General features: G+C 41.6%; 1 protein-coding gene across 1 annotated transcript in view; it reads right to left on the reverse strand.

Moving 5' to 3' along the window:
• UNC5C (unc-5 netrin receptor C) overlaps nucleotides 1-14,886 on the reverse strand; it is a 257,162-nt gene that overhangs the window by 69,563 nt on the left and 172,713 nt on the right. Inside the window, exon 3 of the mRNA XM_067297086.1 lies at nucleotides 4,001-4,144. Coding sequence (XP_067153187.1) covers nucleotides 4,001-4,144 — 144 coding nt within the window. The remainder of the gene's footprint in view (nucleotides 1-4,000; nucleotides 4,145-14,886) is intronic.

The raw sequence follows: 14,886 nt of genomic DNA on the forward strand, positions 1-14,886 counted from the left end.
TTTTTTAAATGAAAAAGAAAATGCCTGTTTTTTTATAATTCTTATTTTAAGCTAATGAGTCAAGGGAAAAGAAGAGAATATCCAGATTCATTATACCAGAAATGATTATTCAACAGAAATTACAGAGAAAGCTGCTATTTTCTTACAGATTTTCAACAAATCCAAAACCCCAAAGCAGATTTAGGGCCTACATTCTCATCGCATTTTCTCAAGGACAGACTGGTTTCCCATCACAGAGTCAGTGAGGCTACACCAACACAGGACTGGAGCAAATGAAAGTGAGGCCGTTTGTGCACATGGGCTCAAAGCAATTTGTCTTAGCCAGCCCTTTATCATCTGATCTAAAAATTAGGTCGAATCCTGCAGCTATTGTTTAGTCTTTATAAGGTGTATTTTTCCACTAGGTTTAACTCTACTCTTGGCTACACTGACCCAGGCCCAATTCATCCTTTTAACAGGAATTTTGCCCTGTGAGGTTTTATCTGTTGAATGACATCACTCTTCTTACATAAAATTCACTTTAACATACTATATTAGGCTTGATTTTTTTCAAGTAGAGATAAAGCTACCTAAACTCTCAACTTCCTCTGTCCGCAAAATAAACATTTTTTTCTAATTGAGCAGGAAAACTGCATCAAAACATACTAGTGCCTCCTGGTGCTCCAGACAGGATGTACCTAGAGTAAACAGGAAATGGGAGAATAAATGGCAAATGTGTTTTAGCACTTTCATAGGCCCAAGTCTCAAATAATTATACTATATTTTTCCAGCTCCACCAATGTATACATTTGGTTTCCCCACTTTGTAACTTATGAAAATATCTTGAACGGCAGAGTGAAAATTAATTCCAACAAATCTGCTAGTTTAAGAGGATAAAAAGCTCAGCTTTGGTCTCATGGGGAGACCAAACCCTCAAGAAAATGAATTGCATGAAACATGAAAGAAGCTGAAAATAATGATGTTTCTATCACCTTTTGTTTCTACCCCTGTTCAGAAACTGCCTGCACAGAAGGGAACGATTTCCTGGCACACTTGTCTTCCAGGAGCGCAGCGCTTGGATGCTGTTAAATGCTCTTAAAACTTTGAGAAGCCAGGACCTTGGCTTTCGAGTCAGATTCTTTTCCTGTTTATATTGCGAGCATGTGCACCCTTTGAAACAGAGAGGCATCTTCATTCCTAATTTATGGGTTACTCCCTTCCTGCACTACTGGAGTTCTCTACTTGGCTGCAGCGATGTCGCAATTGATTTTCACAGAGAACTTCCATTGACTGGGTTGTTATGTACTCTCTGACACACACCTGACCCTGCATTAAACAAATACAAGCCACTTTTCCAGGATGCACATTTTTCACACTTTCAAATTACTTTTCAGTTAATTCTATTACACGCTCAGTGAACAGAGATGTTGAATGCTATTCTTCTGTTTGTTTGTTTTAATGGAGTGCAGCTCTGGTCCTAGAGAGGACACAGTAACTCTACAATAATGCCGGTAGTCATAGGGGGAAAGAGAAAGAGAAAGAATAAGAAAAGGAAAAGGAAAAGGGGAAAGACAAAGATGGAGACAGAGACAGAGAAAGAGAAAGAGAAAGAGAAAGAGAAAGAAAGAGAGTGAAAGGGAAAGGGAAAGAGAAAGGGAAAGGGAAAGGAAAAGAAAGAAAGAGAAAGAGAAGAGAAGAGAAGAATATAAGAGAGAAGAGGTGAGACTTTTTTCTTAATGTGCTGGGAATGGCTAGTTATCGTACAACAAGTTGAGATGAAATCATCAGGTTCAGCTATTAAAATATAATAATCTAACTGAAGCGGAGCGCAACCTTCAGCAGACTTTTCAGATGTGTTTAAAGTTTAGATTGGACTCAGCCATTATATTGACAAACCAGATTCAGTCCTCTGAAATCAAGGCTTATATAGATGAACACTGGTATAAGTGAGTGTGCAGTTTAAAACAGTGATCTTGTGGACAATAATGACATCAGTATGAGGTATATACCCCACAGCATATGTCTGAATTCCGAAAAATTGTCCTGAATTACCTGAGAGATTTATGGAAATCTATTGAATTGAAAATAGGCAGTTTTGCAGAGAATGTGCTTCTGTTGCTGTTTAAAAATCTGCAGTTTGAAGGACTAACATTTCAACTCTCAAGAAGTCAAGTTGACTTGCCTGGGTCACAGCTGTCCAAGGAAGGAAGGATAAATTCAGGAAGAAAAGATAAAAAAATTACTAAAAAACAAAGCCATGTCTGAATTACAGACACATAAAACTTTGGAATTTCTTTAATTAGACTGTTCCAAAAAATCCCCAAGACACTACAAAAATTATGAAACTGATTGTTTCTCTCTCTCCAACATGTGGTAAGAAAAACAAGAAAATTCTAAATTATCAGCTTCTTCAATAGAAATTTAGGTTCACATCATTAATAGACACATTGGAAGAAATGTCAATTGATATAAAATAGCATATATACACATACATTGATTATGTGCTGTATATAAATAAAGTACATAGGTATGACAATGCACAAAAGTTAGATACCCGTCTAATATCACTTCATTATCTTCAAGTGAAATATAATCAGACTTTTAAACAGAGTTAATTCAATGATCATCTGTCAAGGGCTAACTGGCAGGACATGAAAATCTACTTAATGAGTTAACTTAGGGCTCATAATTTAAAAAAACTCTTCAAACGTTGCTAAGCCTCTCTGAAGTGCTAACATTTACAGGAAAAAAATCAAAATCTCTCTCTTTTGTTCCAGTACAGAAAAAGAAAATGCCCAAAGTCTTCGAAGGTTCCCTGGCACAGAGAAACATTATGCACATATGTAATGGCATTTCTAAGTTTGCAGGAAGTCCGTGGCTGTACAATAATTTAAATTTCCCTGCACCCTGGAGAAATTCTTCTCTGAGGCTAGTCCTGTACTCAAAAGGTACAGGTCAGCTTTGTTGCCAGTAAGTTACTTAGTCTAAAAGTGTTAAAAAATGGGTACTTAAATTTAACCTCCTTGATTTGTATCTGGGTACTTACATAAAAGTTAACTATGCTAAGAGGCTTTCACCCTGTGATACTTTTCACTGATTAAGAACAAAAGCAGAATCAAGTTCTAAATGGACAGCTCTGAGTGACAGACAGTCCCTGCTCTAGCGTGTCTGTGAAAAATCTTAGTTTTGCTGGAAGAATTCTCTTCTCTCATTACAATATGTTAGGCCCTGTGCAGGAAATGGAAGTATGCTGCAAATCTAATGAGATTTCCTCACAAAATGCGTTTTTGCTGAGGTGAAAACAGTGGAAGAGATACAATTCTGGATGACATATTTTGTTCCCATTATACAAAAGAGGATCTCATCATGCGAAAGAGAAATGGGAGTCCCCAGTGTGACTACTCTATTACGAAGAAAAGCCCCTCTTTGAAAATTAATGAACATTAAATATTTGTACAGTCAAATGAAGATCTGTTTTCAGGGAATTGGTTGCCCTGTCTTTTTGGGGGCTAAGCTGGAAGTGGTTCGAAATAAATACTGCAGTTAGCAACTATGAATAACAAAGATGAAATACTAGGGTTGAGATGGCCACTTCCAATGTTGTATTACCAGCTGGGTTTATGTGACATGCTAAACACACTTTTTCCTTTGTTAAGCAACAGCAGCTTTATTATATGATTGCACAGATATAAAAGAACAGTTCTCACCTCGTTTCATGGCTTGCTTTGATACTACTCCTACTCATTAGCTTCAGACACTTTTCTTCAGACATATAATTGCTGTACTCATGGGATACTGCTTTTGTTGCTTCCCCCCCACACAACGGAGAAGAAAGAAATTCTGCTCTTAAAAACAGCATAAACTGAAGTTCTCAAGTACGCTTCTGAAGGCCTGAATTTTAATATGCAGAAAATACAAAGCCCGACTGGTCAGACCCCAAATCTCTCTCCCAAACAACAGATATCCTGCTTTCCCTCAGCCGAACCGCCACTGACCGCACGTGCAGGGCAGAGATACTCACAGGCGATGCGAACGTAGGCTTTGCGGCTCTTGGTAGTGCCGGCAGAGCTCCAGGCAACGCACTGGCACCAGTAATCTTCAGGCCCGAAGAGCTCCTCCACCTGCTGGCGGGAAATCTCAATGCTCACCTCTCGGACAATCAAACCTGCCAGGGGACAGTTAACACTGGTCAATATTATATTCACAGAGCAAGAGGCGCTAGGAAAGAAATGCAGGAACAGAATACTGCTTGCAAAGTCATATAATGTATGACTTTGCAAATAATATATGACTTAAAGTTCTCCGTCAGTATCTACTTAGCAACCTAGACCATGATAAGGATGTGGAGCAAAAAAAAGCAATATTTTATCTGCATAATAAGAGAAGTGGGTGAATGAAAAACTACCCATTGTGATTTTGACTTTTATCACACACCATGCAAACGTTAGACAAACAAGAGGACTAGCACCTCAGGTGATATAAATTGCACCATGTCTGTAGGACAATTTACATCAAGTGATAATCCAGCCCAGTTTTATTTTCATATGAATATCATAAAATCCTAGAATCATTTGACTTACATGATTCCCTTAGCCCTCCTGTTTTTCATCTCCTTTTGCTAGACAGATACCCCACGGGGAGAGCTCTTGTTCACTCTGACACCGAGCCTGCCCAGGAAAATGCATTTTGCCATTGCAGAAAATGTCCCAATACTCTGTAATGATGGGCTCATGTGCTGCAGTATGGTTATTGCAAGCTGTCAGTTTGGGGTCTTTGCTGTCATATATACTACAGATACTGCAATGTATTTTAGGAGGTTTTATAATACAGTACAACACATTTTAGTGCTTGAGGGTCTTCCCAGCCCGGCCCTCCGTAGCGCATCTCAGTGCAACCCTCACAAACCCACAGTCACGCCGATGATGACAGCGATCCACTCACTATTAGTACTAGACGACCAATATTTCCCCACAGTTCCCACACAGCGCTCTTGTTGGGAAGCAGTTCTGCTTCTTCTAAGTGCAAGGAAATGTTGTGGTGTCTCGGACACCACTGCAAGAATCGCTGGTAATGGGTTGATTTTCTACTGGCAACCTTTGTATTTCATACTGACACAATCCCTTTCTCTGCCTCAAAATTCACAGCCTGGGTCAAAATGCTCTTAATTTCAACCAAGGTACTGGGGGACAGGGTGGCAGGGAAAAGGAAGGGCTTGCACCTCTTGTCAACATACCTGCTCTTTGTTGCTGATGCCAAAGCATCAATAAACTTCTAAGGAGAGTGTCTGCTTACAGAAAACACCATCACCATTTTAAAAATGCACTCTTGCAAATGGCCTTAAATATAGAAACTCTGCATACAAATATTTTGTGGAGTGCAACTGCTTTTCTTTTTCCTTCCACAATTGCCAGGAAACTTAACTGAAAGGTCCTTGGATCGCAGCATGCACAGTTTGTCACCATCACTTTGAGGCCAGCTATCCTCAGCCTCCTGCCACATGCATTACAAGGTGATATTCATAGCATGAATGTTCCCGGTTGTAAAGCACGACGTCTTCTGCAGGCACTGGAAACGAAACTGGCCCTTTGATTTTGCCTCCAGCCTCACAGAGGCTCCATTCAGGGAGGCAACGATTAATTACTGCTTGTACACAATTGCACACTGTCATTTAGGCTGCGTGCTGTTTGCCTCCAAAACTTGGTTAACAACTTAACAACAAGAAGGAATTCATGCATGTAATATCATCCACTTCTCTGGTGGGAATGCCTTCTAATGAGATGCATTTTCCTGCTAGAGACTGTCATAGTCTATCCCCTTTTTTATTTCATTATCTTTGACATCTTTAGCCATTGAATAATCAGGGTAAACACTTAATAGCTTTTCTCCTTGAAATGAAATACTCAAAATACAGTAACTGTAGTGCAAAGAACGGAAACCAAAGTGATGCATGGCCATTTGATAGACGGTGAACACTACATTATAAGCTTGTTCCACTGTGAACACTATATTATAAACTTTTTCTGCTTTGATGAGCTAATTTGGCTCCAAAAGGGGTCCCAGGGACTGCTCGTGTCCTGTTGAGAAGAGCATAAGGAGGGTGGGGAGGCAGCAGGTACATTACACGCATAAAAATGGTCCTATTTTTCCCAGTGTAAGTGCTGCTAGCCTAAAGATTACTTCAGTTCATTCCCAGTTCTTACAGCACTAGCCTTTGAAGGTTACAATAATATGTTTTTATAATAAGGCTGATTATGACAGAGTTTAATGGAGCAGCGAGCTTTGTAACCTGAGGGTTAAAGCAAGCAGGCTCGTAACGAGAGTGCTGGTTAATAACGGTTATGAAATAGTCCTAACGTTCTGGACACAAATGCAGATTTCTGATTGTCTGTTGAAGACAGGAAAGCACATGATAAATAACTCTCACTAAATGCACCACTAGAACCTTTATCTTTGGCTTGCTGAGATGCTTTCAAATTCAAAATAACCAGCTATTCTAGGTACTATCTTTTGGGAGAATCATGAAGGGATGATAGGTTTCAGGTTATTTCAAGTCATTTGGCCTTGGGTCTTAGGCTAGTATCAACAGTTGTGCCGAACAGATGCATAAGTTTGATTGTTGTCTCTTTCTGCTTACAAGCAAGGGGATTACAGGCATAAATAACATCATCATGTCTCTAAGCTAAACTATTTTTACTAGAATACACAATTTATCAAATCAGTTGATGATACTATGAGATTATCCAGGATATAATGATCTATGGCCAAGCCTTAGGTGACATATGTAGGAATTCATGGTTGAGACACCTCTGTTATGTTGATTTGTTCCTTGTGGCATAGAGTAAGCTTATTTGGCATCTGTAAGGGAACAATACTTAGTTCTTTGCTGCTTTCCCCTGTATTTTGACATGCTGGAAAGCTGATTTTACCACCCATTTTCAGCCTCACCCATTGGGATCTCATTGTACAAACAGTTGCACTGATTTATGAGAAAGATCTCGCCAATCAAAATACCACCCACCCCTAGACCCTAGGGGCAAGCATGTGTAACTGCAAGAGATACGTTTCCTTTGTGGTATCAAGTCACAATCCTATTCCTTCTGCTAACATAACTCATAATACAAAATCCATCTCTCAGGTTACAGAAAATGTAATTTGCTGAGATACCTCAGATAGCAAGCATCTTGTTACCAGCTGACACAATGCTACACACCAGATTTCACAGAGAAGCTTGTACAGTCTGTCTGCATCCACTCAGGAGCGTATCGCTTATAAACCTCACATGGGCAGGATATAGCCTGGGATGATCACTTCCAACAGAGTTCTTCCTCTTATCCCTGTTGAAGCTGCTTCTGCTTCTATGTCAAAGAATAGTAGCTGGAGGCATTTCTGAACTTCCTCATTAACTATCTTTGATATTAAGGAGTAATATTAAGAACTCAGCTGATTTGTACTGCAGCTTTTAAGGTAGATAGAATATGGATCTTAGAATGCCACAATGTTGAAGTAAAAACAAAAGATTACCTGCAATAGCTGCTCCCTCACCATTTTTATAGCACTTTGAGTGCACCATCACTTGCCACTGCTTGGTTTAAATGCTTAACACTTCAAAGCTGTGGAAGCTAACCTCTGCTTGCTCTTACAACCCACATGAACACTTCTGCCTAATGGTATGCAGCACAGAGTTTGCCACATATGCTCTGTGAAATTCATAAAAAAACAAAACAAAACAAAACAAAACCCCAACCCATGTCTCAATATTTCCTGATAATGTGACATGCTGGGCCTATAGTTCAAGCAACTGTTCATCTATTTGTTTGATTACAGGCATACGAGTGCATAATCTCTGAGTGGAAAATTAGAAACCACTTTAAAAAGGCATCCCTGTACTTTGCCTAAACATATTTAGGGCAAGGAGATTAGCAGTAATTTATACAGCATGTAATCTACCTGGGACTGGTCAATTCTACTTCGCCTCAGCGATGTCACCCTCTCACAGAGAGTATCTGTAGTGAGATACTACAGAGAGTACCTTCCCTTCTTTACTAGCAACACATTGATTTTTTAAGTCTAGTTCTTCATGTGGTTAAGACAGACAGCAGGTGAAGACACAGCACACTTGACAATGGCTTCTTACCACACTTGACTAAGTTGCAGATTTCCTTGAATTAATACAATTGCATAGATTGTGGCACAGTCCACAAGAAGTCAGGATCTTCCTATTTCAAAGCAATGCAGTAATAGACACAGCTGAAGGGAGCTAACAGAAATGTGGGCAGCTAGAATGCTTGGCAGGTCCCTTATAATGCATATAAATCGATAACGAGCATCTATATAGTACTTCTAACTCCTACTCTCTCTGTGATAAATAGAATATGACAGGCAGAAGCATTTGCTTGCATGGTCCAAACTTGATTTGCATTCACCACTCTGAGACCTGCTTCTACAGCCACTTGCAGCCTGTCTGGATCTTCGGTATGAACACAGATATGTGTAGAATTTGGGTCTAAATCATCACCCTACTTCAGGCAACAGGAAGATTGTGGAAAGCAGAGCTTTAAAATTAAAATGGAGAAAATCAAAGTAATTTAAAGCAATTTTCCAAAATAAATGGTAATTGTACTTACGACTCTGCACTGAAAAAACACAAATCCTTAAAAATGCATTCCTAGGTTGGCGGACTCTATCTGCACAAGTGTTTCTTTTCAAAAACTTAGTGAATAACTACAGGATTCCCAAGACAGTAGCAATGTAAGAAGTTTTAAAGCTTGAGTAAGAGGATGTAAAAAAATCTCAGGAATCAATTCCCCCCCCCCCCCCCAAAATACTTGCTGTCTTATCAGGGTCCTGAGTACATAGTCCTGGATCAGCTGGGTTATAAAAGATGTCACAGAGATTGCTCCATGCTGGGGCTATTTATACATAATGATCGGTCAGATTTAATACACATCCTTAAGCCTGGTACCAGAAAAAGGTATTACCTCGGTGGGATTTCCTTAAAGACAGATCCAAAACCTTGTAGCCTGTAGGAGACTAAATAAACCAACGTCTGAAATACCATTTTACCCCTAATAGTTTTGTGTCCAGATGAGGATGGAGGATGGCTTGTAAAAAGGCTCAGGGGCGCTGGGCATAATCAGGCTGCGATGTACCAGCCCCGTGACTCAAGTAGGTCCTCCATGAAGGACAATTTTGCGTATTTACTAGCAGAACATATACGATCATTCATTCCAGTAAATAAATATGTCTCTGGGACAAATATGACTTGGGCTCTGAGAAGGAGTTGGAAGGAATGGGAACTAAGGAGGGACTGCTGGGTGGCAAGAGGCAGAGGACAGAGGGAGCCACGCTCGTCTGCCTGCTGCTCATCTGCGTAGCTAAGCGAGCAGCAGGGAGAGGCATCGGCTGACGGTATATATCAAAAGGAAATTACTATCCCTCCTGGAGCAAAAGGAAGAGTGAGGAGGGAATTGTGGCTTATATACATACCCTTTCATTATAAGCTGTATCCTAGAAACACAATCAAGCAAAGACACACTTCATTCACACGGTCCCCAAGTGCTTAACTTATTAGCAGGCTATACAAACTGTGAGGTAGATTATCTGGTCTTCAGAGGCAGGAATGCTATCTTTTTTAATGTATGCAAATGTAATGTAATTGTATGATATTATGGTACATTATTAGTAACTGCAATAATAATTTGTGGGTTCCATATTCCACCCACCGAAATAATTGGCAAATTTCCCAATGATTTTAATAAGAGTAGGTTTGCCAATGAGACTCATTTCTTTCTAGAGGGAAACAAAAATGTCTTAGGTTCTGCAGCTGTATGTGACAGCTTATGGCAACAAATGATCACTGTAACCATTTGAAAATATAGGAAAAATTCAATTAATCAAATGTAATTATCAAACCTGGAGTCAGTCCTGGTCAGAGAATTAATAATATCTGCACCTCACTGGGCATCTTTGTGCCAAGAAATTAATTTGATGTATTTTGGCTGCCATAAATATTCAATATTTTATATTAACAATCTGTATGTGTGAAAATATTCTTCAGGACTTTGAAGGAGCAATTTTTGTGAAGGTACTACAGTGGCATGTGTTTGACCCTCTGGCACAACACTAAACAGGAGCTATTTAGTTACAAGACTAAAGCAGGCTTCCACATGCTAAGAAACTGGACAGATAATTTGTTTATTTCCTCTCTAAATGGTAACTCAAATAATGCTTGTGCTTTCATTTGCCCAAAAGGTATTCCATTAATTAGTAATCCCATGTGCCATAGAACACATTGCCTAAGAAGACTGAACTTTACGACCGACCGGTCTGGAAAAAGACATTATTGTCATACGTGCATATAGACTGCAAGTGTAAATAAGGATGGAAATGTACCCTATTTTCATACGTGTAACTTGCAACCCTTTACAAGTTCAGTTTCCTGAAATCCGTACTGAGAGCATCCCCCCAAAACTTGCTGCCGCTGCTCCCGGCTCTCTCCTGCTTAGGCAGGCACAGATCCGCAGATCCCCCCCGAGGCTCCCCGCTCTGCAGGGGGGATCCCGGGGCAGGGGACGGTGCTTCTGGGTGATACAGGAGGGGCTTTTGGGCGTCAGCAGCAAAACAGCTACGGGTTAGGGGGACCCCTCTGCTCGCGCACGTAACACCTGCTGTCAGAGAGTCAAATCTTATGGTATATAACTTAGGGTTACACGTAGAAAAACATGGCAATTACGCATTCAGATCCTCTTTTCATACACAGAGAAAAATGTGGTGATTTGCCCAGTCTTAAAATAAATCAGTGCCAGTCTGAACAGTCTATGCTTTCTGACTCACAGCTCCTTTTTCTAACTAACTATTAGGAATAGGGTAGGGGAGTGAATACTTTATGAAAATTACTCACTCAGTACATATTTTAATGATATAAATACACATACTTTTTAATGCAAGACGAAGGTGGAAAGAGAATCCTGATACTAAAAAAGAAAATGGGAGTTTTGCAATAATTTCAGGAGGGGCTGGATGATCTCCACAGTATTTGGCAAACATTGTGAAAGCATTTTTAGTTCCCATAGTCCCTATCTGTCTTAAACTTCATTCAAAACTTCACCCCAAAAATCCTTAAAGGACCATCATATTTTTTACTTCATGGAAGTGGCCAAGACTGTAGACCACAGTGGTCTGACTGTAGACACACGTAATAAAAGGTACACAGATTGCTTTCTCATTGTGCAGTTCTTTGTCATTATATTGTTCTCCGATGGTAAAACTTAAGTGACCCAAGACAAGAATGATGATCTTTCTACTTAGTGATAATCCAGAATTATCTGTCTGATTTATTAAATTGCTCATCACAGGTGCCATAAAGAGCCTTTCTCTGTAGTATAAAGCTGATTACTTTACTCAGTGAAATAACCTTTCTACAAAGGTAAAAAAAAAAAAAAAAAATTAGGGCTATGTCAGAATGGAAATTTATTTACCCTCTTGCAGAGATGGATCTCTTGCAGTCACGGAGTAATTCTCTTCAAATGTATCAGAGTACTTATGCTATGGAATTTGGTGTTTTAAAAATGAATAAATAGGCTATGCACAAGAAGAATGGCTTCAAATATAAAAGTTCTTGCTGAGAAAAATGTTCTCTGTGCATCTTAATGCAAGAGAAATGATTGCATAACAGCACACTGCGTATATCTTATTTCCTATATACAGTAGCAGTAATCTTAACAAAAGATAGACAGATAGCTATCTAGAGATATTTTAAAAAGCAAAACAACTTTAAGACCCAGTAATCCTTCACGCTGTGATTGCATGCACCTGTTTTTGCCTCAGCACCGCTTTTCTGTAAATTATGGCTGGCTGGTGGTATGAAAAGACTGCACGAACATTACAAACAATTTTCCACAAATATTAGCTTAAATATTTAACTGAAAGCCTTCCAGCTACTTCTGCTCTCCTCAAAACTTCCTCCTTAGGAAAGAGATACATTCTCAGCTCAGATTAATAACAACGACGAAGGTAATAACCTAATAAAGTCAAGTTTACACGAGTTTGCATCACCTAGCTATGGTAGCTAATTACCAGCTTACGGTTAGTGAGCCAAGCTAAAATACTAGGTCCCCTACTATTTTTAAGTGACCTACACATTTCCAATTACAAAGGCCCGTTTTCAGCAGGATTTTACTTTGAACTGGACTTAAGGAACACACATTCCGTTTGGGTTTTATTTTCTTTTCGTTCTGTTCCCCATCACGTCTGAAGAACGCTGTGCAAGAGGCAAACCGTACTCTTGAATATTTGTGCAAGAGAAGCGCACGGCCCGGTCGCCGCCAGCACGGTGGCGGTGGTGTGGAGAGGCAGGAGACGGGGTTGGACCCCGAGGGTTGGTCCCCTTGGGGGGTAAACGGCCCCCCTGCCACCTCCTCCCCGCGCCCTAGGCAGCTGCCTGCTTTACGTAGCCTTGAACTAGCGCTGTTTAATACTTTAAAACAACATGGGCTTGCTCGCTCTCGCCCTATAAGCAGTTCAGAGACAAAGGCAAAACAAAGCCTTTCTTTCTTTTTTTAAACGGAGGCTACTTTCTGGTTCACTGCATTTTTTTTTTTTTAATATGCGCAAATTGCTCCAAAATACACGGTTCTCTTCCACTGGCGACAACGTGTGTTTACGGCTGCTGGTTTCTTTCCTTCTCTTCTCCTCCTGCCGAAGTAATAACCAGGCTCCAGCGCAGCGAGACTGAAACCCCCTCTCTGCGAGCGCGTACCCACGCTCAGCCCCTGGCCTCCCCGCTTCGGCGCCGACACGGGCCGAGGCCTCGGCGCCGGCACGCAGGCAGGCCGCCGGCCGGCCCTCCCGCCGCGGGGCGCCAAGAAGGCGGCAGGGCGCGCGGGCAGCACAGCGGCCTACGGGCAACTCGGCCCCCCGCCTGCGGGCCAAAGCCCGGCCCGGCTGAGGCACGCGCGGCTGGGAAGAACCCTGCCACAGGTTCACGTTCGACACAGAGCTGCGGAGGAGACGTCACAGAGAAAATCTGCGCGCTTTTTGCTTCTGGTTCACAGGATTTACATGCTCTTTCTAATGATCTGGGCCTTCAGCAGTGGGTAATGCTTCCCAGTCCCCAGCTTAGCGCTCATGCAAAATTGAAGCACTTTTGAGGCTGTTTAGAGCCTACGGATGAATCTCAATGTGCAGGCAAAAAGGAATAATGGCTGTTTAGCACTTCGCTAGAAGAAGCCGAGGAAATTATGAAAAAAAAAAATCTATTGAACTTCAAACATCTGTGAAGCCGACAGAGAACATCTGAATTTTGAGCAGCGTGTTTACATTCCCTTCGCATCGTGCAGTGGGGGGGGCTGAGAAAATAACAATAAATGGGTTTACGCATTTTTTTTTAAAAAAAAAGTACCCACAGCTTTGTTTTTTTAAGTTACTGACATATACCTATGTATATAAATAGAGACCCCCCACACATAAGGACCCCACCCGCTCTGGCTGCTCTTGCGAAGCGGAGACAACGCGAAAACGGCGGATTTGCACGAGCGCGGGGCTACGGCCCAGGCGAGCGGCCGGTGCCGCCGCTACTGTGGGAAGGAGGACGAGCGCGCCGCGACACGAGGGGTCACTGGGGAGCCTTGCTGAGCGCGCGCCCCTCTTCTCAGTCCGTCGTGGGCCGGAAGAGCGGGCTGGCTGGCGGAAAAGTGCAAAACCCTCACCGCTTTGTGTGTCGCTGCTGGTTTGCGTGTTAGGGACAGCATTTCACAGCCGACTGAGGTACCTTGAAAAGTTAAAAAAAACCCCCAAACCGAAGGCAAGCAGCTGCTTTCGGAGAGGCTTTGTGCAGTGCGCTGTCAAGTGCAGTGACTTTCACCAGACAGAGCTGCAACTCGGGGAATTTACTGTCTGCTCCCACATCCAGCATGTTTTCAGGCTTGTGCCAGGGCAACAGTCAAAACAGCAGCTCCTGAACGCCAAGAGATTTTCCTGAGTTTGTAGCGAATAAGAGAATTATCACAGCGAGGAGTGTGAAAAGACAGCGCGGCGGTCACAGAAGCCATTCTGCGCGTGCTTGTTTCTGGATATAGCACCGCGCGCAAGCCCTGTCAGCTGCAGTGAGTCGCTGGGGATGCGAGCGAGCTGCTCCGCAGGTCCATAAGCCTTTGACATGAAAAAAGACCCTGTTCATTATGCAAGTGAACACTCTCAAAACTTTCCTCGCAATTTTGGTTGCCTCATTTTTTTTCCTTTGTACTCATTTTTACTCAAATGATTTCAATACTGGTTTCCACTTTAGTTAAAGAACCAAAGGATTAAAACTAAACCCCAAAGAAAACCTGATTCACTTTCTATATATCATTATTCTTACGGCCTGACAATTCTTACTCCCCTTCAGAGACGGGAACAGCAATACACCCAGAAAAGTGCATGGCGCTATGTCAGCACTCATTACAGCAGCAGCATTATCCCTGGGAAGCCAAAAGCAGCAATCAGCCAACCGAGATGCTCTCCAAAATCAAAATCTGGGAGCAAACAATAGAGGAGGTGCCGAGGGCCTAAAGATCGGTATTCAGGGTGAAGAGAAGACATGGCACAGAAGAGACTGACAAAAGATGCCCTTCCCACTCTCACAATCAAAATATGAAGAGGAATGGGAAGTTATGAGGAATCATGAAAGACATCCCATCAAAACCTGAAGAAAAAGAGATGTACATTCACCTTACAGGTGAATGTCAATAGTGTTGGTACCTATCCCGTCACATTGCTCACTTATGTAGGGAACAGAAATGTATAGGAATGACAAAATGAATAGAAGAGGTGAACCCCTAAAGGCAGCATAAAATTAGATCCTGTGTGGGTCAGACTTGGATGTGACCATTACTTGCCTTTTCCTTACACTTTAGCAATGATTGGGTGCCC

Source organism: Apteryx mantelli, chromosome 5 (assembly GCF_036417845.1).
Source record: "Apteryx mantelli isolate bAptMan1 chromosome 5, bAptMan1.hap1, whole genome shotgun sequence".
In the NCBI taxonomy this organism is placed as follows: Eukaryota; Metazoa; Chordata; class Aves; order Apterygiformes; family Apterygidae; genus Apteryx; species Apteryx mantelli.